This window comes from Lissotriton helveticus, chromosome 6 (assembly GCF_964261635.1).
Source record: "Lissotriton helveticus chromosome 6, aLisHel1.1, whole genome shotgun sequence".
NCBI classification, from domain to species: domain Eukaryota; kingdom Metazoa; phylum Chordata; class Amphibia; order Caudata; family Salamandridae; genus Lissotriton; species Lissotriton helveticus.
In genome coordinates, this window is record NC_136067.1 from 1,236,086,001 (window position 1) to 1,236,107,290 (window position 21,290).

The 21,290-nt window shown below is 51.6% G+C and overlaps 1 protein-coding gene and 1 long non-coding RNA gene across 2 annotated transcripts in view; one reads left to right on the forward strand and one right to left on the reverse strand.

Annotated features, from left to right (window-relative positions):
* Window positions 1–21,290, reverse strand: part of DZANK1 (double zinc ribbon and ankyrin repeat domains 1) — an 846,943-nt gene that overhangs the window by 469,918 nt on the left and 355,735 nt on the right. The window contains exon 8 of the mRNA XM_078648955.1: window positions 5,009–5,126. Within this exon, the coding sequence (XP_078505081.1) occupies window positions 5,009–5,126 (118 nt within the window). The remainder of the gene's footprint in view (window positions 1–5,008; window positions 5,127–21,290) is intronic.
* Window positions 11,510–21,290, forward strand: part of LOC144763385 (uncharacterized) — a 106,896-nt gene continuing 97,115 nt past the window's right edge. The window contains exon 1 of the long non-coding RNA XR_013596213.1: window positions 11,510–11,807. This is a non-coding gene — a long non-coding RNA (uncharacterized LOC144763385). The remainder of the gene's footprint in view (window positions 11,808–21,290) is intronic.

Consider the following 21,290-nt stretch of genomic DNA (forward strand, 5'->3'; position numbering starts at 1 on the left):
GAAACAGAGCGTGAAGGGCCGGGGGCAAAAAGAACGAAGGAAGGGCCAGATCAAAACACGACCCGAGGAAGGCCCCACCAAGGCAGCTCGACACAGAAGACCCAGCGAGACCACCAAAAAGCCACCCCGCAACAAAACAGGGAACAACGCACACCCCACCAGAGAGGGGCGCCGAAACCCCGGACCAAGCAGAGCAACCGAAAAGCCACAGCCCCATGGACAGGAGCTGGGGAGTCCAAGAACCGACCAACGGAGCAGGCAGGCAGAGGGCAGTAGCCAAGGAACCGAGCCACCCAGGATGAGAGTGGAGGCGACAGTAGGACCAGAACAAACTCCGACCCCAGGAGGCGAGAAGCATGGGACAGCAGAAAACCAACTGGAAGGGGCGCAGGAGCCGCCCGTCAGGACAGCGAGCCAGCCAGGAGCAGAAACAGTCAGAAACGACACACTAGGAGTCCCACTGATGCAGCCCAGAGACGGGCGGACAGGTGCCCACCGCAGCCAGGCCACACCAGACAAGTGCCAGCCCACAGCCCCCCAAACCCTCCCCCGAGGACGACCAGCAAGGACCTGACCGGGATAGTACAACAACGGCGGGAACAGGAGGCCACATGACGAAAGGACCACAGGCCCAAAACCCAAAAGGGAAGAAGGAGACAGGGACAATACAGCAACAAAGAAGCCGAGGCCCTGCAACCCAACGCCAAATGCACAAACATGCAATCAGTGCAAATTCAGGAGCAGAAATCAACCCCAGAAAACACGAATTCGCAAACACCACACGTGTAAGAGTAAAGCGCCCGAGCACCGCCACGGGCATCTAGGCACAAAAAACAGAAGAAAGATGTGACTCCACACAACGGCACTCATCCAACCAACCCAAGACGGAAGAAGGGCAGAGCGGACACGCAGGGACACGAACCTGCGACCATGGGGGCCAACACAGGCACCCACAGCAGAAGCACCAGACCACTGAGCCACCAAACCCGACCCGAAGAACCGAACGTGGCTGCATTTGCAAAGCGCCGAAAAACAGACGAGGCCTGTGCCAACAGAGGCCCAAGGCGCCCCACCGAGCCACAGTACCATGGCAGCCACAAACACCCCAACAACGGGGCAACAAGGCTGCTGAAACAACAGAAGTAAATCGCCATCAAACACAAAGGGGCACATGCCAATCGACCACAACGGATGAAAAGGACGAGAGGACCCTCCGGGAGACGAACCCAAGTACAAGAGGCCGAAGCAGGCATCTGCAGCAGAAGCAGCAGATCACTGAGCCGCTGAACCCGAACCAAGAGCACACGAGACAAGGGGCTACCAGGAAGGGACGGCCACAGGCACCAAACAGGGAAAGAACAGACAGAAGGGACCCAGGACTCCAAGTCAAGTCAAGTCAAGTCATAAAATTTGTATAGCGCACTACATACCCAGAGGGTTTCAAGGCGCTTAGGAAGGGGAGGAGGATTATTTGTCAAATATCCATGTTTTAAGCTGCTTTCTGAACGCTAGGTGGTTCTGGGTGAGGCGAAGGTAAGCGGGGAGTGAGTTCCATGTTTTAGCAGCCAGATATGAAAAGGATCTGCCTCCCATGGTGGTCTTGTTGATGCGAGGTACAGTGGCGAAGGCTTGGCTGGAAGAACGTAGTTGGCGGGAGGGGGTGTAGAAGGACAGTCGAGAGTTGAGGCAATCTGGTCCGATGTCGTAGAGTGATTTGTGTGCGTGGGTAAGCAGTCGGAAAGTGATCCTCTTATTGACGGGTAGCCAGTGGAGGTCTTTAAGGTGACCAGAGATGTGTTCGTTGCGTGGGATGTCTAATATGAGCCTGGCTGAGGCGTTTTGGATTTGTTGGAGTTTCTTCTGGAGTTTAGCGGTGGTACCTGCGTAGAGGGTGTTTCCGTAGTCCAGTCGGCTCGTGACCAGAGCGTGGGTGACTGTTTTCCTTGTTTCGGAGGGGATCCAGCGAAATGTTTTTCTGAGCATGCGAAGAATGTTGAAGCAGGAAGAGGATACGGCGCTGACTTGTCTGTTCATTGAGAGTGAAGAATCCAGGATGACGCCAAGGTTCCGTGCGTGGTCTGTCGGGATGGGTGCTTTTCCGAGGGCTTCCGGCCACCAGGAGTCGTCCCAAGCAGAGGGGGATGTACCTAAGATGAGGACTTCTGTTTTGTCTGAGTTCAGTTTCAGACGGCTTTGTTTAATGCAGCGCCGCAGGCCATCCGGCAACATCAAAGCAGAAGTTCAAATTGTGCCGAAACACGGGAATGAACCAGGGACCGTTAGATCTTCAGACCAACGCCGTCCCAACTGAGCAATTTCGGCCTGCTTCAGACCACACAGCACTCGATGAATCGACCCTGGAAGGAAGACAGGCCCATGCAACATGAGGGCAAATGAACAATACATACCAAAACAAACAGCAATGCCCACAGCCACATGTGAGGACACATAGTCACGAAAGCAAGAGGCAAAGAGCACAGAACAACACAGATCGGGCAAGTCTAACTAACCCACGTCAAAGAAAGTAGACGGTAACGACCCGAAAAAGAAATTTCGAAACAGTAACTGAACTTCCCATTCATCGGATCCCGAAAAGAGTATGCAAAACAAACCTCTAAACTCCAACCAAGCCGCCCGAACAGGGACTCGAACCCCGGGCCCTCAGAACAAAAGCGAGATGCTCCACCGTCCAGGCACCACTCAAAGACACCCCCAGGGCTGGAAGTCCGAAAACGGACAAGTACGCCCCCACCAGACACAGAAGACACGCAGTGCCACCGGAAGCGTGAGGGATCATACAGAACCAGCACCTGGAGGACGGGAAGGAAGACGCACCCCAGACAGAGCAGAGAACCAGCAGAGCAGCGCAGCCGCACAGAGCCAACAGAGAGCCTGCCAGGCGGCCGTGGCCACGCCCCCTCGGAGGCAGAGCCAGAAAACGCGAGGACAAGCGGCACCCCGCCCCCTAGAAGCCCAGACCGCCCAGCGCGGGAAACCCACGGGAAGAAGCGAGCCGCACCGGCAATGCAACCGCCAGAAAGCATGAACAAGGAGCAGCTCCGAAGCCGCCCGCCAGCCCCAACGGAGCGAGAGCACAGGGAGCACCGTCCAAGAATGAACACAACCCGAAGGGAGCGCGCACATGAAACGGTGAGTGGACCAGGGGCACGCAAGAGCAATTGGGGCGCAGCTGCGGAAAGCAGGACAAACCGCTGGGCACCCAGCTCAACCCCGCCAACAGCCACTCACACACAGAGGCCATGGGATACACCGGGGAGGCCACTAGTAACAAAAAACACAGAAACATATGCAGAGAAAAACTTGTGCATCAGAGGGGCAGACAGCGCTGCATGTCAGCAGCCGCAGCACAAGAACCACATCTAGACAAGGCACGTCCGTGTTCCAAACTAGGACCACAACGCACGAATAAAAAATCAACCGTACGTTCCGTGGAAGCCACAGCTCCGTGGAGTATAGACAAAAGTCAACAACCAAAAACGGAGACAGTGCGAGGCGCGGGGCAAATGGGAGCAGAATAACAGAGCCCCAGACCACACCGCCCGCCCCCCCTTTTGACCCTTGGCCCGCTAAGGCAGAGCCTAACCAGTCCCAAAAGAGACCGGGGGAAGGAAGGGGAGAGGTCCAAAAGCCCCAGAGTCTGCTAGCGCCGGACCACCAACCAAGGACCCATGCTCCTGCTACAGCAGGAGCCACTTACCTGAAGACGCATCTGGAGAGCAATGACGCGCAGAACAAAAAAAACAGGCTGATGGGTTGGGCCGGCCCGCCTCTTATAGAGGTCAGGTGGTAATGGGTCGGCCATCTTGGGAGGGGTTGGGAGGAATGGGAGGCTAACTTTTTGCTTTGGAGGGTTCTGGTGTGGAGCTGAAGCTCACTATGTAAGTCATGTGGCGAGGAAGACTAACGAGGAGGTAATGCCGCCTTGGTAAATCTTCACCTCATATACAAGTCTTGGTCATTCAGTTCGAATAGGCCCATCTTTCACCTATACATCTAGTTTTTATCCTTTGCTCATTTACCTTGCCGTCACATAGGCAGCAGCCATTGCCCTTTATTTTGCTATACTGTAGAATTTATAGTGCATCATACCCATGACGAGGCCATGAACTCTCTTTATAGTTATCTGTGAAGGTTTTTGGAATGTCTTTTAAACCTTATTTTTTTTGCAGAAAATGCTAAGTTTGTCTTTTTTCCCCTTCATATGGAATTTTGCTAAGTGGGTTTTTTGTGTGAATTTTCTGCACTTTTCCTAAAGCGTTCGAAGTGTACTGCGATGCTCTGTTGTGATACTCCATGCGACACCTTCGTGCAACGCGAATTCGATTTTCATAGTCACGAACAACTTTGCACCAACGTATGCATTGCAATACCTTCGTAAATCAGCCAAAGATATAATGATGTGCTATTTGTGTCACAACATCTTAGTAGGTGCCCTTTCAAATGGATTTTTTTTATCCCAGTTAAACTACTCGCTATGCTGCATTAAACAGGTTAGTTTGCATGGGTGTTTTACTTTGTACTAGAAAGATTAGTCGAGATCAGTCCAGCCACCCTATAAGCAGAACACGTTACCAACCATCCTCTAAGTCCGGCGGATGCTGAATAACTTGCGTTCCGACAGAAGGTGGTCACAAACCTCAACATACTAACAGACGCGAGCCAAGGGTAAAACAAAGAGCACACACACAAATACACACTTTATGGCTTTCTTCAAACCCAGTCTCACTGCAGCTGGCACAGACACGTTGAAAAATAAGTAGCCATGAGGTAACAACGAATCAGTGAGACTTACAGAATCTATGTTTTTCACCAATGACAGCCCACAACAAATGAGTTACCAGCAACTACATGTTTGAATTCGAAAACGGCATTTTTGCGGTAGCTTTGGAAACAGGTTTTTCCTACCAAAGGTATGAGGAAACATTTGTACGAAATTGAATTCTTTTGAATTACATGTAGGCCAGAATGTTACATAAAAGCGGGTGACCTGGGCTCCCTCTGGGGGTGGGAGGCGTCGTCCTGGCACGGGTGGGACAGCGGAACCACATTCCTGGCAGAAGCGAGCGAACGGGTCTGATGGGCGGGGCGCTAAGCACTGGGCACACCTAGAAACAAAAGATGCACACGATCAGTCTACGAATAATAGGGCATGAGCACAGTCCATCAAATATTATTTCCGAATGCTTACCAGGGGCTTCAAGACCTGAAGGGTGTCAGAGCAGACATCAAGCATCCGTAAATAACCCCCACTGTTTATGTAAATAGCATGTGATGCTCCAAGGCACAAGGGGACTTAAAAAAATATAACAGTGTGTTTTTCTGTGCATCTCTCCTCTATAGATGAAGTTAAAACAAACATCCTGAAACCACTTTGACGACTTCTTGTATTACAGACACCCATCCAGAGAAGTCTACCTATGTATCCCGTATCACTTTCCGCTTGGTAGCTAGGCTGCGCTTCTAACTGCCCCGCCCTACCCCCTACACACAGGAAAAACCTCCCCTCCTTTCCTCCTGCACTCTTCCCTCACCTAAGCCCCTAAATTGTGGTATCTTGGGCCACTAGGCCCACATGCTGCATTAATGACCACACAGACACAGTAGTGAGTGCACGGGCGCCTAGCCCCTTTTATTAGCAGTTTCACCTGACTGGTGACGCCTGTGATGGGTGGGTGTTGGTGTGAGTGTAACAAAGAGCAAAACACTAGAATGTGTCCCACAGGACACCACATCCCTCTCAAACTTAAAAGAAAAGAAACAAACAAAAGTCCAACCTGTAAGAAAAACAAACACCAATGCACAGCACCAAGTGAGTCTCTTCAGGTCATCTGCCAGGCAGCGCTGAATCTTTGGACCGCATGGTCAGGATGCTTTAGTCCACCGTGGCAATGTAGTTCATATCGGCCTGGCTTCGCAGTGTGGAAGTCTATTTACATAGTTCTAATAGCAGTGCATCTGAAGCGGTGATGGAGTCCAGTTTGGAGATCTTGCAGGCGCTCAGGTTCCGGTGGACGACAAACCTACAGCTATGAGAATGACCTTGGTGGAGGAGGCCCTTCCTTGGAGGCAACGTCGTTGATGATCTCTCCAGTTCCCGATAGCCAAGCAGCTTTAGACTTGCCTCTCCTGCCTGTACTCACCTCTCAAAGGAGTTTCCTGGAGAGCCTTCCTGCCAGGCTGCCATGGGACCGTGTGGACGGTGCGGGCTTCGTGTAGACCGCACAAAGGCGGCGCTGAGGAACTGCCAAGAGAACCACAGCCAAGTTGCTCATGTAGCCACAGAGGGTGGTGTCTCAGTCTGGGTGTTCTCGCCATCAGGGCTCATGTTCTGTGCCTTCCTCAGATGGTCTTTGGTGACCAGTCTTTGTCTGTGACCTCCGTGCTTCCCGGTGCCTGTCGTGGAGCTGCTGCCGATGCATCTCTTCGATCCCGATTCCCCTCTCACAGGAATTCCATTGAGGCCCTTGCCCCTGGATTCCCACATGACCACATGGGCTGTGCTGGCCTTTCGTAGGCCGTGCAGAGGAGTTGCTGCAGAACTCCCAACAGGGCCACGGCCTAGCCTCATGTAATCCCAAGGGTGGATAGTCCAATGATCGGGACTGCTCTTCTTCGGCAGGCTTCCGGTTCACGGGGACACACAGAAAGTTCCTGGGTGGCAAGGGCCCCTCAGCGCCAGGAATGCCTCGATGAACTCCGGCTGTCTAGAGTGGGTGGATCCACTCTGGTGGTGCAATGCTTTGATGTTCCTGGTGATGATGCACTTTGGATGATGATCATGCTTTCCTTCAGTTGGGCAAACAGGCGGCGATCTCTTGCTTTTGGTGACCTCATGGATTGAGGAGGACTGGAGGGAATTTGTGGCCACTTGCAGTCGTCATCCAGCAGGTGCTCTTGCTAGGCGTGGTGCTATCGATGCCAAGCAGCCGTGACAGGACGGTCGATCTGCGAAGCGTGAGGCCTGGATGCAGATCGCGCTTGCTAGCGGCTTCCGGTTGGTCCTCCCACAAAGCTATCTCCACTCTCATTCCTTTCTTCGTGGAGTGGCGTCATGCCATGCTCTCTCCCTTCTTCCGACCAGGTTCATTACTCGAATGTGGCGGCCTGCCACATGTCTTTTGTTTGCGCCACAAGAACATTTTGCTGGTCGTGTCCAGTTCTTGGGATGGTCTTTCCTTTTCCGCGGACCTGTTGCAGGTCTGTCCTGTCGGTAGGACTTGCTTCTTCCTCTTGAGGACCTTTCCCGGCACCATCCCCTCCTCAGGGATTTCGCAATGCTCCTCTTCTCCTCAATCGAGGGCGTTGTGCTTGCACCTCAAGGCTGCGCCGTTGTGGCGCTTGATCCTGCCTCCGTTCAGGCATGCTCGGTGGGGTTGGTCACTTCCAGTGACGCGCTCCTCGCTTGCGGTGCAAATGTGGCATCCGGCCAAGTGTCGCCTGTATTCGGAGCACACGTTGACACATTGCAGGGGCAGCTTGCCATGTGGAGTGTGCGACTCTCCTCTTGCCTACCTGGGGCTATGGCAACTCCGTCTTGAGGCAGTGTGAGAGAGGACACTGCTCTCTTTGGCATTGCTTCTTCTCTTTGGAGAGGTTTCCCTCTCTCTCTCCTGGGTGTTTGCCAGTGCTGCCAAGCATCTGGGTGTATGCCTTGCGCACATCAGACTTCACATTCTTGGACCTTCTTTAGGTCACCCTCTTCTGGAGTATGGCGTGCCCATTTTCCTTCTTTCTTGCGGTGGTTACAGCACATCACCAGGGGCGTGTGATGTGGTTTCCTCGCTTGTGGTGGCGTCGAAAGCCATTGCGGTTCGCATTGTGCTCACTTGTCTCCTCTGGGACTTTTCCTCTTCTCTCAGACTGACACTCGGTGAGGCTTCGCTGGGGAAACAGATCTCCAGCTGCCGGCTGTGACAGCAGTGCTTGCTGGATCTAGCTGTCTGTGTTGAAACGTTACTTCTTTCCTCTGGGGACCGGAGCAGTGTTGCTGATGTTACACGTGGTGGTGCTTCTCACAGGCACTGCAACCTGCAATTCAGTAGCTCATGCTGCTTTATTCCTCTACACACTACATAAATCACAGGAAAAAGTAATCTTTGTTGGTCATTATTGATGGAGTTCATATGGCCGACAGGCAAGCAAGTCCACAATTTACATTCATTTTCTAATACGTATTTTCACTACGTATTACAAGTAAAAGACGTCGAGATGAGAGTTGCAAAAAAAGTAGAGTAGGTCTAGGTCATGCGACTGAGAATCACTAAAACAAAGCCATCCCTTCTATTGACATAAAAAGAGGACTAGAATGACCCCTTTAAAAAACTTGAAAAAAACTAGCAACAATGTCTCAACCGGATTCTATAAAAAAGGCAAATACACATGTATGTGCACAACATTACCGAAAGGAAACAAGCATTTGCAATGCAATAGGTCTCACCTTTACGAGAGTTTGAGCTATTGGCATTGTAAATGACAATGACTTTTATTTATGTGTTGTTTTTAAAACAGGTACATAAAAGGCATTGTCATTTACAATGCCAATAGCTTAAACTCTTGCAAATGCGAGACCTATTGCATTGCAAATGCGTGCTAGTAAAATTTTAAAAAACTTTAGGAGGGAGACTGTCCTGTTTCAGGCAGGACAAAGCTATTTAAGAAAATAGTGCTTGAAAGCTGTAATTAAACCCTACCGAGTAACAACACACGTAACAGGGGGTGTCGCCATGGAGGTTACAAACTGAGACGAGGCGGTACTAAGAAGGGACTACTAAGCCTTTTGACTAAGGCACAGCCACAGTTTACAGTGGACATTGACACAAGCTAATGAAAAATATGGGCGGAGAGTGGGCAGAGCTTCAATTCCCTACCTGAATACAGCATGCCTCGCAGAGCACTGCATGCCCTGCCCAGGCTCGACCTAAAAAAGGGTTGTTCCGTCTGAATTGCACTGCATTCCCTTTTCAGACCTTACATCTTAGCATCTAGACACTCACAAGAGTAAGTTATATCTAAAATGAAAACAATGAGTATGGGCTTAGAAAGATGTATCCCATGTGTGATACAAAAAGCACCCGTCCGTTTTTCTTTCTTAATTTTAGCCACCTGGCCTGCTCCATTAAAAGCTAGATAAACATCAACACCTACAGAAGAGGCAAAGCTAGGATGCAACAGTCTATACAAATAAAAAAAATGGTGTCATTTCTGTTGCCACTGAGACCGAAATTAGAGACATCAATGATTGTGAATTTTATGCTGCCTAAAATGAGAAGCATATGTAGTTTGGCTCATTTGGACCATTGCAGAGTTGCAAAATTGGTAGTAACTTTCAGGTTAAAGCCTAAGACAGCGCAGCTGTCTTGTTTGCTAAAGGCGACTTGGGGACATCCAGGAAGCTTCCTTCCCTGGGAATACATCATACAAATTGCTTACTATTGGCTTTATGGTTTGTAACTCACATTTGCATGTTTTTGATTTGCTGTTGTTGTTTTGGGTTGTCCAGGGTGAATTTATCCCACCCATGAAGCATTGCCTATTTACTGTATTCTTCCATGTGCTAGCTTTGTGTAAACAGGTCATTAAGTCTTGTACTTAGGTTCTCACATTTTCTGTGCATTCAAAGACAGAGTGCGCAAGATCAAACGTGGTGGATATCACTATCCATGCGGAAGATGACAAAATTGGAACTACGCTGTATCGTAAACCCACGAAACGGAATACACTACTGCATTATTCCATCTACCACCCTCGCGGTCTGAGGGATGGCCTACCATTCAGCCAATTTTTGCGCATTCGCAGAAATTGTAAATGGCAAAAGGATTACTTCCGAGAATCAGACATCCTTCGTGACAAATTGATCTCCAGAGGCTATCCACCACATTTGATCTCACGCAGCCGCAAAAGAGCATGGTACTGCCATCGGAACCTCCTCCTCACACCCCAACCTAAAAAGACGAATTCCAGAATCCCCTTTGTGACTAAATTTAGCCGTGCAGCAACCAAGTCAAGAAGATCATCAAATGCAATTGGTCCTTACTGAGAACCCAAAAGTCGTTTCAAGAACCACCACTCTTCTACCAATGAGGGGACAACCTGGCCATTCACCTGGTCCACGCCATCACTTGGCCCATCAAACCCACACAACAGAACCCCCTCACAGCCGCATGGGGTCTACCACCTGTGATCGGACATTACAGATGCCAGACATGTTTTGTCTGTGACCTTACATCCAACACCAAATAATTTAAGGCCAACAACAGATCCTACACACTCAAAACCTTTACCAACTGCCGATCCCAGAATGTGATCTACGCTATCAGATGCCCCAGCGAACTCATATACATTGGCCAGACGACACAAATGGTCAAGCAGTGAATCATACAGACACAAAAGCAGAAATCACTGCAAAGTCCTGACTGCCCCCTTGGTGACACACTACCTTGAAAAAAATCCCAGTGAACTACATATCACCTGGCAGGTGATCAACTAATCACTAGTAACCATTAGAGGTGGTAACCTCCAAACCTTACTGAATAAGAGCAAATGCAAATGGATTGCACGTTGCAATTCGGTGGACCAGGGTCTGAACACCATTGATGAATGGAACAGTACTATACTAATGTGACCGTCTAGATAAACCATCCACAAGTGCCCTTGCCTAGTGGTCACCATACATTGTTCTACCTCTGCACAATGTCCTCATGAGAGTAAACAGCACACTCTTGCTCCTCACACTCCCAGACATTATCCTCCAAACTATTAGAATTATTCTGTTCCATCGTCACCACCGCACATCCCCTGGAATACCTCTGCAATCTGGTGGCCCAATTGACAATGCCCCTGCAATCATAGCATCCCTGTCGTTAAAGCTGTATAGTGTATTGCATTTAGTTTATTCTGATCCCATGACAATTTTGTGTTTTGGTCTCTGATTCGGAGACGCAAAAATAATTTTATGTCATTATTTTTATTCCACCTTATTACACATTCTCAGATTAACTGCTTTACATCTTTACCCATAGACTAGGATATATCGCTCTGCCAAACAACTTCTCCCTCCCGTGCACAGCTCCTCTGAGTACTACTTGTCTCAGTCAAACATCGTTGAAATTGCATAATGAACTGCTTGAAATGTAATATTACCCAGTGTAGCATTCACACCAATGTTTTAATCTGGTTCTTGATTCAAATATAATGTTCTTTGTGTCATGGGGACTGATAATGCATCTATAGGTTATTTAATTTTGTTTTCTCTGCTGGACTTTAATTGTATAACCCACAACTATCAGCACCAACAAACTTGTATACATTACACTGGTAGTAGCTCTTCCCTTTCACTCCCCGGCACGTCTTTCCTACATGCAGCTTCTTCGAGCTGAGCGTCCTTGACAACGCCCCTCCCACCCTTAACAACGCCCGGCCTGGATGTGGTCACGTGACATGCCGACGCTCGGTTTCCCGAAAGAGCAGCATTCATTTAACCAGTCCGTCAACCCCAGCCACTCGAGACACCGGTGGACACCGCACACGAACGTGGCGGCCCGGAGCTACTCCCACCACGTGGTACATCCGGATTGATTCCACTTCGCCAACCAATTCGAATAACCGTAAGCCCCTGTGGTCCCTGGCCCTTGATGTACTTAATGCCCCCACTCCCAGCCCCTTACTCTCCATTCACTTGCAGGCCCTTTGTGCATCCCCAGGTTTCGTATTCCTTGTGACCGCCGCAGTGGATCGGGGACCCGACCCTGCTTCTCGCCTTCTCCAGTACCATACTGGGAGGCCATTGGGTGAGTTTACTGTCTCACATTCGCAATTGCTTGCGCCTACCTTCCTCAAACTGTCTCACCTTCGCATTTACTTGCACTTACCTTCATGTCTGTGAGTTAATCCTGGTTTCCTCCTCCCCACGACACTCGTACTCCTTTCTTAGCTATACGCACTCGCTCCTCGACACTGCGCCATACTTAAGGACCCTATCACTGATGCCGGTTCCTTGCCCTACCTCTGGACAATTTCTGTCCACTGTACCTATCGACCCTCGGGTAGGCAGAATTGTTCCTACCACACGCTCTCATCAGTCCTTGCGCACCCATCCTTAGACCCCTCCTCATCTTTCCTTTTACTCCCCCATACAGCACCTTTAAATGGCAACCCGGTCCTGAAGATGATCCTGAATAAATAGGATCGAAAAGCCGTCAACCAATTTACCAGCGCAACACACGGTGCATATTCAACTTTGTTTCACAAAATTGCTTTAAACCATGACCAATCGAGGGGGCGTGGCCAAGATGGCGGTGAGCGGACGTGCTTCTCGGAGCTCCCGCCGCCAGCCGCTAGCACAGCATTTTCTACAGCACCTCATCCCCTGTATTTGGGCCCCCCCCGGAGAGCACTTGCCGCCCTGATGGGCTTGGCCCCGGTGAGAAACTTTGCGGAGCGTCCGGGGCTCCTGGAGCCGCGGAGAGAGATTCGACCCGGGAGCGGCCTGGTCTGGTCTAGCGGAGAGAGGAGACGAGGAGGCGTGGCCGAGGGTGGCGGCGGAGCGTGCCCGGCCTGAGAGTACCTCGGACGGGGTTCTGCTACGCGAGAGCCGGTGCGTAGGTGGTGGGTCCGGCCCACGCGGTCTCTGCGTGAGGCCCCCGGGGTGGTGTCGCTCGGGGGCTACTGCGGACCTACCGCCACCAATTGGGATCGGCCGCAGCGGAGGAGGCCATTGCTGGGGCTGGCAGGGGACGGAAGCGGTGCGACCTTGTGCGGGGGGCCCGCCTGCGGAGCGCCAACTGCCCGCTGACCGGACGTCGACTCCAGGGGACCCCGACCTGAGGTGAGGAGCGGAGTGTGGATGAGGGGATCACCCGGTGACCGCTTGAACGGCCACGCGGATTGGTGAGCCGGCGAGGCGCTGCGGCGCGACACTGCCCCTCTCCGCTGGACATTGGAGGTCTCGGCCGGACCGGAACCCCACCTGGAGGTGGGCGGGGAGGTCGGTCACGGGCGCCGGGGCCTGGTTGGAGGGCCTGGGGCGGCCAGAGTTACTGCGCGTTGGCAGCCGCCATTTTGGACAACATATTGGGCGCATAACTGAGAGTTAGGTCGTCCTTCGTGAGGCACCTTGAGGGAACGTGTTTGGTCCCCGACATAGCGAACAGAGGCCGGCAGTGGTGCGTTCCCCGGGAAGGTACGGCCTACATTAGGACTGGTGGTTGGAGCGACGATCGGGGGACGGCGGCGCGTGTCCCGAAGACGCGGTGAGGGCTCTGCTGAGTGAGTGCAGGTGGAGTGGACGCCTTCCTGCCACCAGCATGGTGACTGGAGGAACACCAGTGGGCCCCACAGAGGGGTTCTTTGTGCAGTTGGCAGCCCCACGCTTTCAGGTGGGGAACCGGGCCCTCCCACATGCTTGAAACCCGGGCCCACACCGCCGCATAGCACCAGCTGCGACCCGGCTACGAGCCCCGTGGGATATGTCCTCTGTAAGAGGCCGGAAAGATAGGACCATTAAGGACCTGTTCACCCCTAACACGACGGGGCAGCGGGCTGGGGCTGACAAGATGGCCACTGGCTCCCCTACCTCTGGAAGGGCGAACACCGAGGAGCCCATCACCAAGGCTTTTCTAGAATCCCTCTTCAGTGGTCTACGGGAGGACATTCTCGCTCTAAAGAGGGAATTACAGGAGGAGATTAGAGAGGTCCGCCGCGACACGGACGCCATAGGAGAAAGGGTGGCTGACTTGGAGACCAAAGGCGAGGGGCGCGACATGGAAATAGAGGCTCAGCAGCAGGTAATCATCCATATACATGACCAGCAGGTGGACCTTCAATCCCACGTTGAGGATTTAGAGAACCGCTCCCGGCGGCATAACATCAGGATCCGGGGGGTGAAGCAGACTCCCGACACGGAGGATCTTTTCCACTTTACGCAAGGCCTATTTAACCACATTCTAGGTAGGCCAGCGGACTCCGCACTCCGCCTTGATAGGGCACACCGGACGGGCCCGCCCAGGGCCGCTTCAGCCCTGTCAGCTGATATTTTAGTCTGCATGCAGGATTTCCGTACCAAGGAAGAGATCCTTAGCAAGGCCCGACAGATGGGAACTATCTCCTTTTGAGTTCACTCGCCATCTTTATATCAGGATTTGGCAGCCATCACCTTTGAAAAACGTAGGTCCTTTAGACCGGTCACTGCGGAGCTGAGACGGCGCAATATCTCATATAGTTGGGGCCACCCCTTCCGCTTGGTGTTTAGGTTGGACAATAAGGTTTGCCAACTGCGGTCCTTCCGGGAAGCAAGCCGTCTTTTGGGCATCGAGGAGCCGAAAGAGGAGATGGGGCCGCCTGTCCGGGGGGCGACTGGGGTGGACACCACCGGGCAGTGGCAACAGCAACGGAGGAGGCGCAGGCCAAAACGTCTGCCCGCGGTGGAGATCAAGGAGGGTCAATGAGCGGCGGTGGAGACAGCGGCGACGGAACTGGCGGGCCCTGACAGCGGTTGAACGCCGATCTCGACACTCTGTGGCGTTGCTGAGAAAGGATGGGATGAGGCGAGACGGGCCGGCGGCGGGAGAGGAGGCGATGGATTCGGACACATTCCCCCAATATTGATCTTCACTGTGCATCTACATTAGTGGATGATGGACAAGGGGGGAGGGTTGGTTGCGTTGCTTTGTTGGCCGCTTATTGATCCTTTCTGGGGGGGGGAGGGGTTGATGTGGGTGGGTTGGAGTTGTGGGTGGGACAGGGTCCAGGTCCAGGGATTCTTTTAGGCTCTGGTGTGTTGCCTTCCGTAGATTCTAGTGAGACGCAGGCTTCAGGATGCGCCTCGGGGAGAGACCGGATGTATGAGAGAAGTGCTTGGCCAACGCTTGATTCCACCCGGATAGGGGTCCGGGTGGCCCACACGTTTCCCTATGCCTCCGACTGAGTTACGAATCCTCACACTAAATGTGCGGGGACTCAACAATCCAGTGAAAAGGAGGGCTGTTCTTTCCCTTCTGGAGGCCTCTATGGCCGACTTATACTTGCTACAAGAGACCCACTTATTGCTGAGGGATTACCACAGGATGCGCTCGCGCTATTTCCCTCACCAATTTTACTCTTCCTCTTCCACTAAAACTGCGGGGGTGGCTATCTTAGTAGCCCAGAGGTTCAGAGGAAAGGTCCTGCAGAAAGGGGCGGAGGTGAAGGGGAGGTTGTTGTCTTATAGATTCTCCCTTGGGGGGGCGACCTTCACGGTCTGTTCTATTTATGCCCCGAATGAAGGTCAGGAAAAGTTTCTACACTCCGCACTCACAGAGGTGGCCGCCTCTCCTGATCGACATGTACTGGTGGGAGGTGACCTGATTTCGGTTATGGACAATGTGCAGGGTAGGTCAGCGCAGCGCTCCACTCAGGCTGGGACACTCTCCGCTGGGGGGTTGGCTAGGCTAACAGACATGGGCATGGTGGATTTGTGGCGTCGATTTCATCCCTCTGAAAGGGAATACACTTATTATTCAAATGCCCACAAAACCTATGCCCGCTTGGATTATTTTTTGGCCTCCCCTTCCTTACAGGCTATTACAACGGCGGCGGAGATAGGATCTGCATCCCTCTCTGATCATTCCCACATGGTGGCTCTGTTCTCCCTGCCCCCGCTCTCACGCACACCGCGCTGCTGGAGGCTGCGCGACTCGCTGCTGCGTCGTGCGGACGTGCTGACGTGGTGGGGAAGGTCCGGGGGGCTATTACTGATTATCTGGCGCATAACAGCACTGACACCACATCTTTGGCCACTCATTGTGTAGCGCTAAAGGCAGTTCTGCGCGGTGAGCTTATAGCGATCTCGGCCGCGGAGAACGCGGAGCGTGCACTGAAACGGGAGGAACTGTCGCTGAGGACGCGAGAACTTGAGCGCATGCACCAATGGACTGGGGCGCCGAGGATCTGTAGGCAGTTGCGACAAGCTAGGCAGCAACTGGCAGCACTCGACCAAGACCGCACGGAATATGCGGCATTGAGGGTGCGACACTTATATTACACTGGGGGAGACCGTTGCGGGAGACTGCTGGGTCATGCACGTCGGGAAAAACAACCGAAACAGTCGGTACGGGAGGTCGTCACGCCGGATGGGCGGGTGGTCACCAAGGACGCGGACATTGCGGGGGCATTTAGCACTTTTTATACCTCCCTGTATACCGGGTCGGTGCTTGACCCGGAAGAAGGTCAGAGGTTCTTGGCCTCGGTCTCCCTCCCTACGTTGACCCCGGAACAGTCAGATCTTCTGGAACGACCTATCCGGCCGGAGGAGGTGATTGCAGCTATCTCGCGCCTCAAATTGGCAAAAGCGCCCAGCCCGGATGGCTTCTCTGCGATCTTTTACAAGACGTTTTGTGCACAAGTGACACCTCTGCTGACCACCCTCTTTAATTCTTTTGCGGACGCTGGGGCGATCACGAGCGATTCACTGGAAGCTACCATCTCGGTCATCCCCAAACCGGGGAAGGATCACTCGAGGTGCGAGGCATATCGCCCTATATCTCTACTCAATGTAGACCTTAAACTCTACACCAGCATACTAGCGGCGCGCCTTGCACCACTAATGCAGGGGCTGATCGACTCGGATCAGGCGGGATTCATCCCTGAACGTCAGACCGTAGACAACACTAAAAGGGCGCTGCACCTAATTGAGAACGTCGGGGGAGTACATGTTGCTTGCGATAGATGCCGAGAAGGCATTCGACCGAGTGCACTGGCCTTATCTCGAGCAGGTGATGGTGAAAGCTGGGTTGGGCGACCAATTCCGTACATGGGTCCTTAACTGCTATTCTTACCCCTCCGCGACGGTCAGGGTCAACGGATTCACCTCGCCCCGATTTTCTATAGAGCGTGGCACTCGGCAGGGGTGCCCGCTGTCGCCCCTGCTCTTTGCCTTGTATATGGAGCCGCTAGCACAACTGATGCGAACCACTCCTGAGGTACGCGGTATCAAATTTGGGGCATATGTCCATACCATCAGCCTGTAAGCTGATGGTCCTCCTGTCCTTGTCCTCCCCGGACACGTCCCTCCCAGCCTGTGTGGAGGTCCTGAATGCGTTCTCCAGAGTGTCGGGGTTTAAGGTGAATATGACCAAGTCGGAAGCCGTGGACCTTTCTCTGGCCCTGCATACGCGAGCCCACCTGCAGAGGCGCTTTCCGTTCCGCTGGGCGCAGAAGTCATTTCCTTATTTGGGAATTCAACTGGCAGCAACGTTATCGGACACGGTCGGGATCGACTATTCACGGCTACGTCGGTTCATTCGTACTGAGCTGAACAGGTGGAAGCACCTCCCTATGTCATGGCTGGGCAGGGTAGCATATAAGTAGGAATCCTCTATATTGGATACCGGGACCTAGCTCACGTGTAGGTAACTGACCCTATTCGTTCAGTGTAACCATTAGAGAAAGAAAAATGTCTTTCTAGTGTCCCCTAACTCACCGGGGTTGCCCCACGGTGACATGCTTCATCATTGGGGCCATCCCAGTTCTCTACAAAAAGTGGCGTGCTGCGACTCACGAGCTACGTAGGAGCACTTAAAAGTGAAAGACTATGTGTAGTGCAATGAAGTGGTGGAGTGGATGTGAGTGAATTTAAAAATACCGTGCTTAGTGGGCCTCAACAAATTTATTTCGCTCCTAGGCAGGTATATTAAAAGTGGGGTGAGTATCACTGTAAACCAACCTATAATGGGGCTTGGTTCAGTGAGAAAGGAAGGTAAACATGTTTCATGCTACCCCTAGCATTTCTTCAGGACCATGCCGGGACCAGCCCTGCATTTGCCACTCCTATATCCTTGATTAAGTGTATTAAAAAACAAAAACTCAATAATTAAAGCATGCATTCACACTGGAGATACATACGTTTGTCTCAGTTGTTGATGTTAGTGAAGTGCAAAATGACACTTCATGGTCTCTCAGGGGGGTCGATTCCACCTATTGGACTCACTGTTCCTGGCTGGTGAAAGCGATCGGTTACACCTAATGGTTGCCTCCCCGGGACCGCATCTTGGGCAGGGTAGCGGCCATCAACATGACGGTCTTACCACAGATTCTATACGTATTCCGTGCCATCCCCCTCCGTTCACCGGATGGCTGGCTTCGCCAGATGCAATCAGAGCTGGCGCAATTTATATGGAATGGCAGGAAACCCCGAATGAAGCTACGTCTCGCGAGGCTACCTCCTGAAAAGGGGGTCTGGGTCTTCCGGATCTCCTGCTTTACTACAAGGCGGTACAAATGAGAACGTTGGTGGAGTGGAGCAGGTGGGAGTCAGATAAACATTGGCTCTTTCAGGACCAGGCGGTCGCGGGCCGTCCGCTCCAGGAAGTGCCGTTTCTCCGCCATCAGCACCGTCCCCCAATCTTTACGCCTCCTACATCACGAGGGTGCCGATAGAGGTCTGGGATTGCACCAGTCTTAAATCTGAGCTGATCACCTTTCCGTCTCCGCTTACTCCCCGCTTACTCCCCTACTCGGACTTCACTCCCGGGATGGATGTGGTGGCATTTCCCTGTTCCATTTGTATACTAAGGAAGGGATTATCCCATTCGAGACTTTCAAACAAGAATACCACCTGCCGGAATCAGAGCACCTCTGGTATCTCCAAGCTCGGCATTGGACGATGCATAGCCAGGTGCGGGAGGGGGCTGATCGACAGCTGCGGCCATATGAATATTGGCTGATCACGAGAACCTCGGATAAACACCTCATTTCTGATCTATACCGCACACTCCTAGACCGGTACTCTCGGGTGTACAACTCGGGCAGGGCGCGCTGGGAGAGGGAGTTGGGGCGCATCCTTAGCACCACAGAATGGGACAGTATTTATTACCGCGCGCGACACCCTGCTTATCACATGGGACTGACCGACACGCTCACCAAAATAGCAACATACTGGTACTATACCCCTGAGAGACTGCACGAAATGGACCACAAAAGGGAGGCGACGTGTTGGAGAGGTTGTGGGGAGAGGGGGTCCTTGACCCATCTATTATGGGATTGTGTCCATCTGAAGGAGTATTGGAAATTGGTGTTGGATGAGGTTGATGCCCACTTTGATACTAAACTCCCTCGCTTTCCCTCCTACATACTACTGGGTTAGTCCAATCCTGTCACATATCCCTTGCGTTCCCGTAGGGGCAGGTTGATTGTCATTGCATTGGGTTCAGCATTGCAGAATATTGTGTCTCTCTGGCGCACCACCCACACGCCCACCTCTCAGGAGTGGCTTTATCGTCTGTGGGCAGTTTTAGGCATGGAAAAGCTCTCCCTGATTGGGGCAGGAGAGGGGGACAGATACGCGGAATTGTGGCAACCATTTCTTTCCCTGCTGTCTACAGAATTTAGAGAGGTTACGTGTCCTAGGTATCTGCGCCTGCTGCGCTTGGCCCAGACCGAACCTGATGGAGTCTGAGGGGCCTTGTCCTTACTTGTGGAGATTGCTGGACCTGGACCTGGGGAGGGAGGGGGGATGGTGGGGTAGTTGGATCAAGGGGAGGATCGGGGTAGGGTGGTTCTTTTTGGGGTTTTTATTTTTGTGTTTTTTGTTTCCCAACATCTTGACAACTGTAGCCTATGCAGCGGCAGCACCCGTTCAATGGGGCTTGGCGGGAGACTCTCCGAGGTGGCTATTTACTCGGGGGATACCTGAGGCTGTAAACCACGATATTCTCATCCCCCCTACCTCGCCCCCCCCACTTTGAAACGCGTCCGGCCCTTCGGGGTAGTAGGCGGCTTGCTGTGTTAAATACCGACTGCATTACTGTTATCACTGAAACACCTGCACGGAACCACGATCTCAAGCCGGCCCATCGGGTTGTAGGCGATTTTGTCATGAATGTTTGCTTCTACAATACTAATAAAACAGATTTAATACTAAACCATGACCAATCACTGTAAATAACCTTTCATGTTGAACCAATTGTTTTGTACATATATCCTTTATCACTTTGTCAGCCTGCACCTCTCGCTGTTTTTCTCACTTGTCACTTTCGCCGTCATCTTTATGTCACGAGCACAACGTGCACCAAGTCTCTTAGGGTTGCCTTTGCATTTTATTCTTACAGTGTTGATATAACTGTTGTGTATGAACTGCATTTTCAAATATATGATGCCATGAGCACATTTAAACAAACTACCAGTGGTCTCCCTTTTTTCCTTTAGGTAATGTTGTGTACATACATGTGTATTTGTCTTTTTTATTGAATCTGGTTGAGACATTGTTGCTAGTTTTCTCTTACCTACCCCGATCTCAACCTGGTCTATGGGTTATACTCCTGTTGTAAGTTACCCCATTAAAAACTTAGCACCACTTCAGTTTCCGGCATTAACTCTCAAGGCGGGCGGGGCGGTATGTGTCCTTAGCCATCTGTGCCAAAATATGCAAACAGGGATGCCTATTTGTTAGAAAAACAATGACAGCCAACTTCTCATAACAATGTTTAAACGTCTGCAACATGATTTTCCATTCACTGAGCGCCATCTCGTGGCTAATATTTTAACATATTTTACACAGAAGCAAAAGAGAAAAAAAGCGAATGAAACCTGACGTGGTAGGTAGGATATTTAAAAATCTCTTGGGCGTCAATTCTCTTAACCTACTATTTCTGTAGACTACAATGCACGAACGCTGTACAAACAACTGAATATGCGCCATTAATATTTTTATTTCCCTAGCGGTCTGGAAATGGACCCCAAACATACCACGATAATCCTCATCGCCAGGGCTTTATATGGGATGGAAAAACGGGGGGGGGGGGGGTCACTCGACGGTACGTGGCCTAAATAATGAAGTGCGTGGCTTAAACACACCTGTCCTTAGCATAGCGTGCCGCCCGACTGCTATTTTGCACTTTCTGACATTGCATCCAGATATATAATACAGCAAGTAACATTATACCTACAACAAGCCAGGACTATTGGCTTCGTCAATGGTTAGCTGCATAAGATAAATAAGCAACAACTATGGCTTCGCTGTAAGGAAGAAAATTGAAAATGCTTCAGTTCTGAATTGATGAGACTGTGAAAGAACTATAACGAGTCTCTTCGAAATTACATCAAAGGCAGTAAAGAATGGTACTGTTGCAGAGTTAATATTTTTTTTTTCACCCTAAGGGTGAGGCCAGAAATGGAGAGCCCGAAAGGGACCAGTCTCAGCATCTGTTTTTTGCAGAGGCAGGACCCGGCCTAGCTCAAGAAGCTTAATACTCTTCTTTTCAAGTAACACCTTCTCTGAAAGTAACCCCTCCAAACAATGT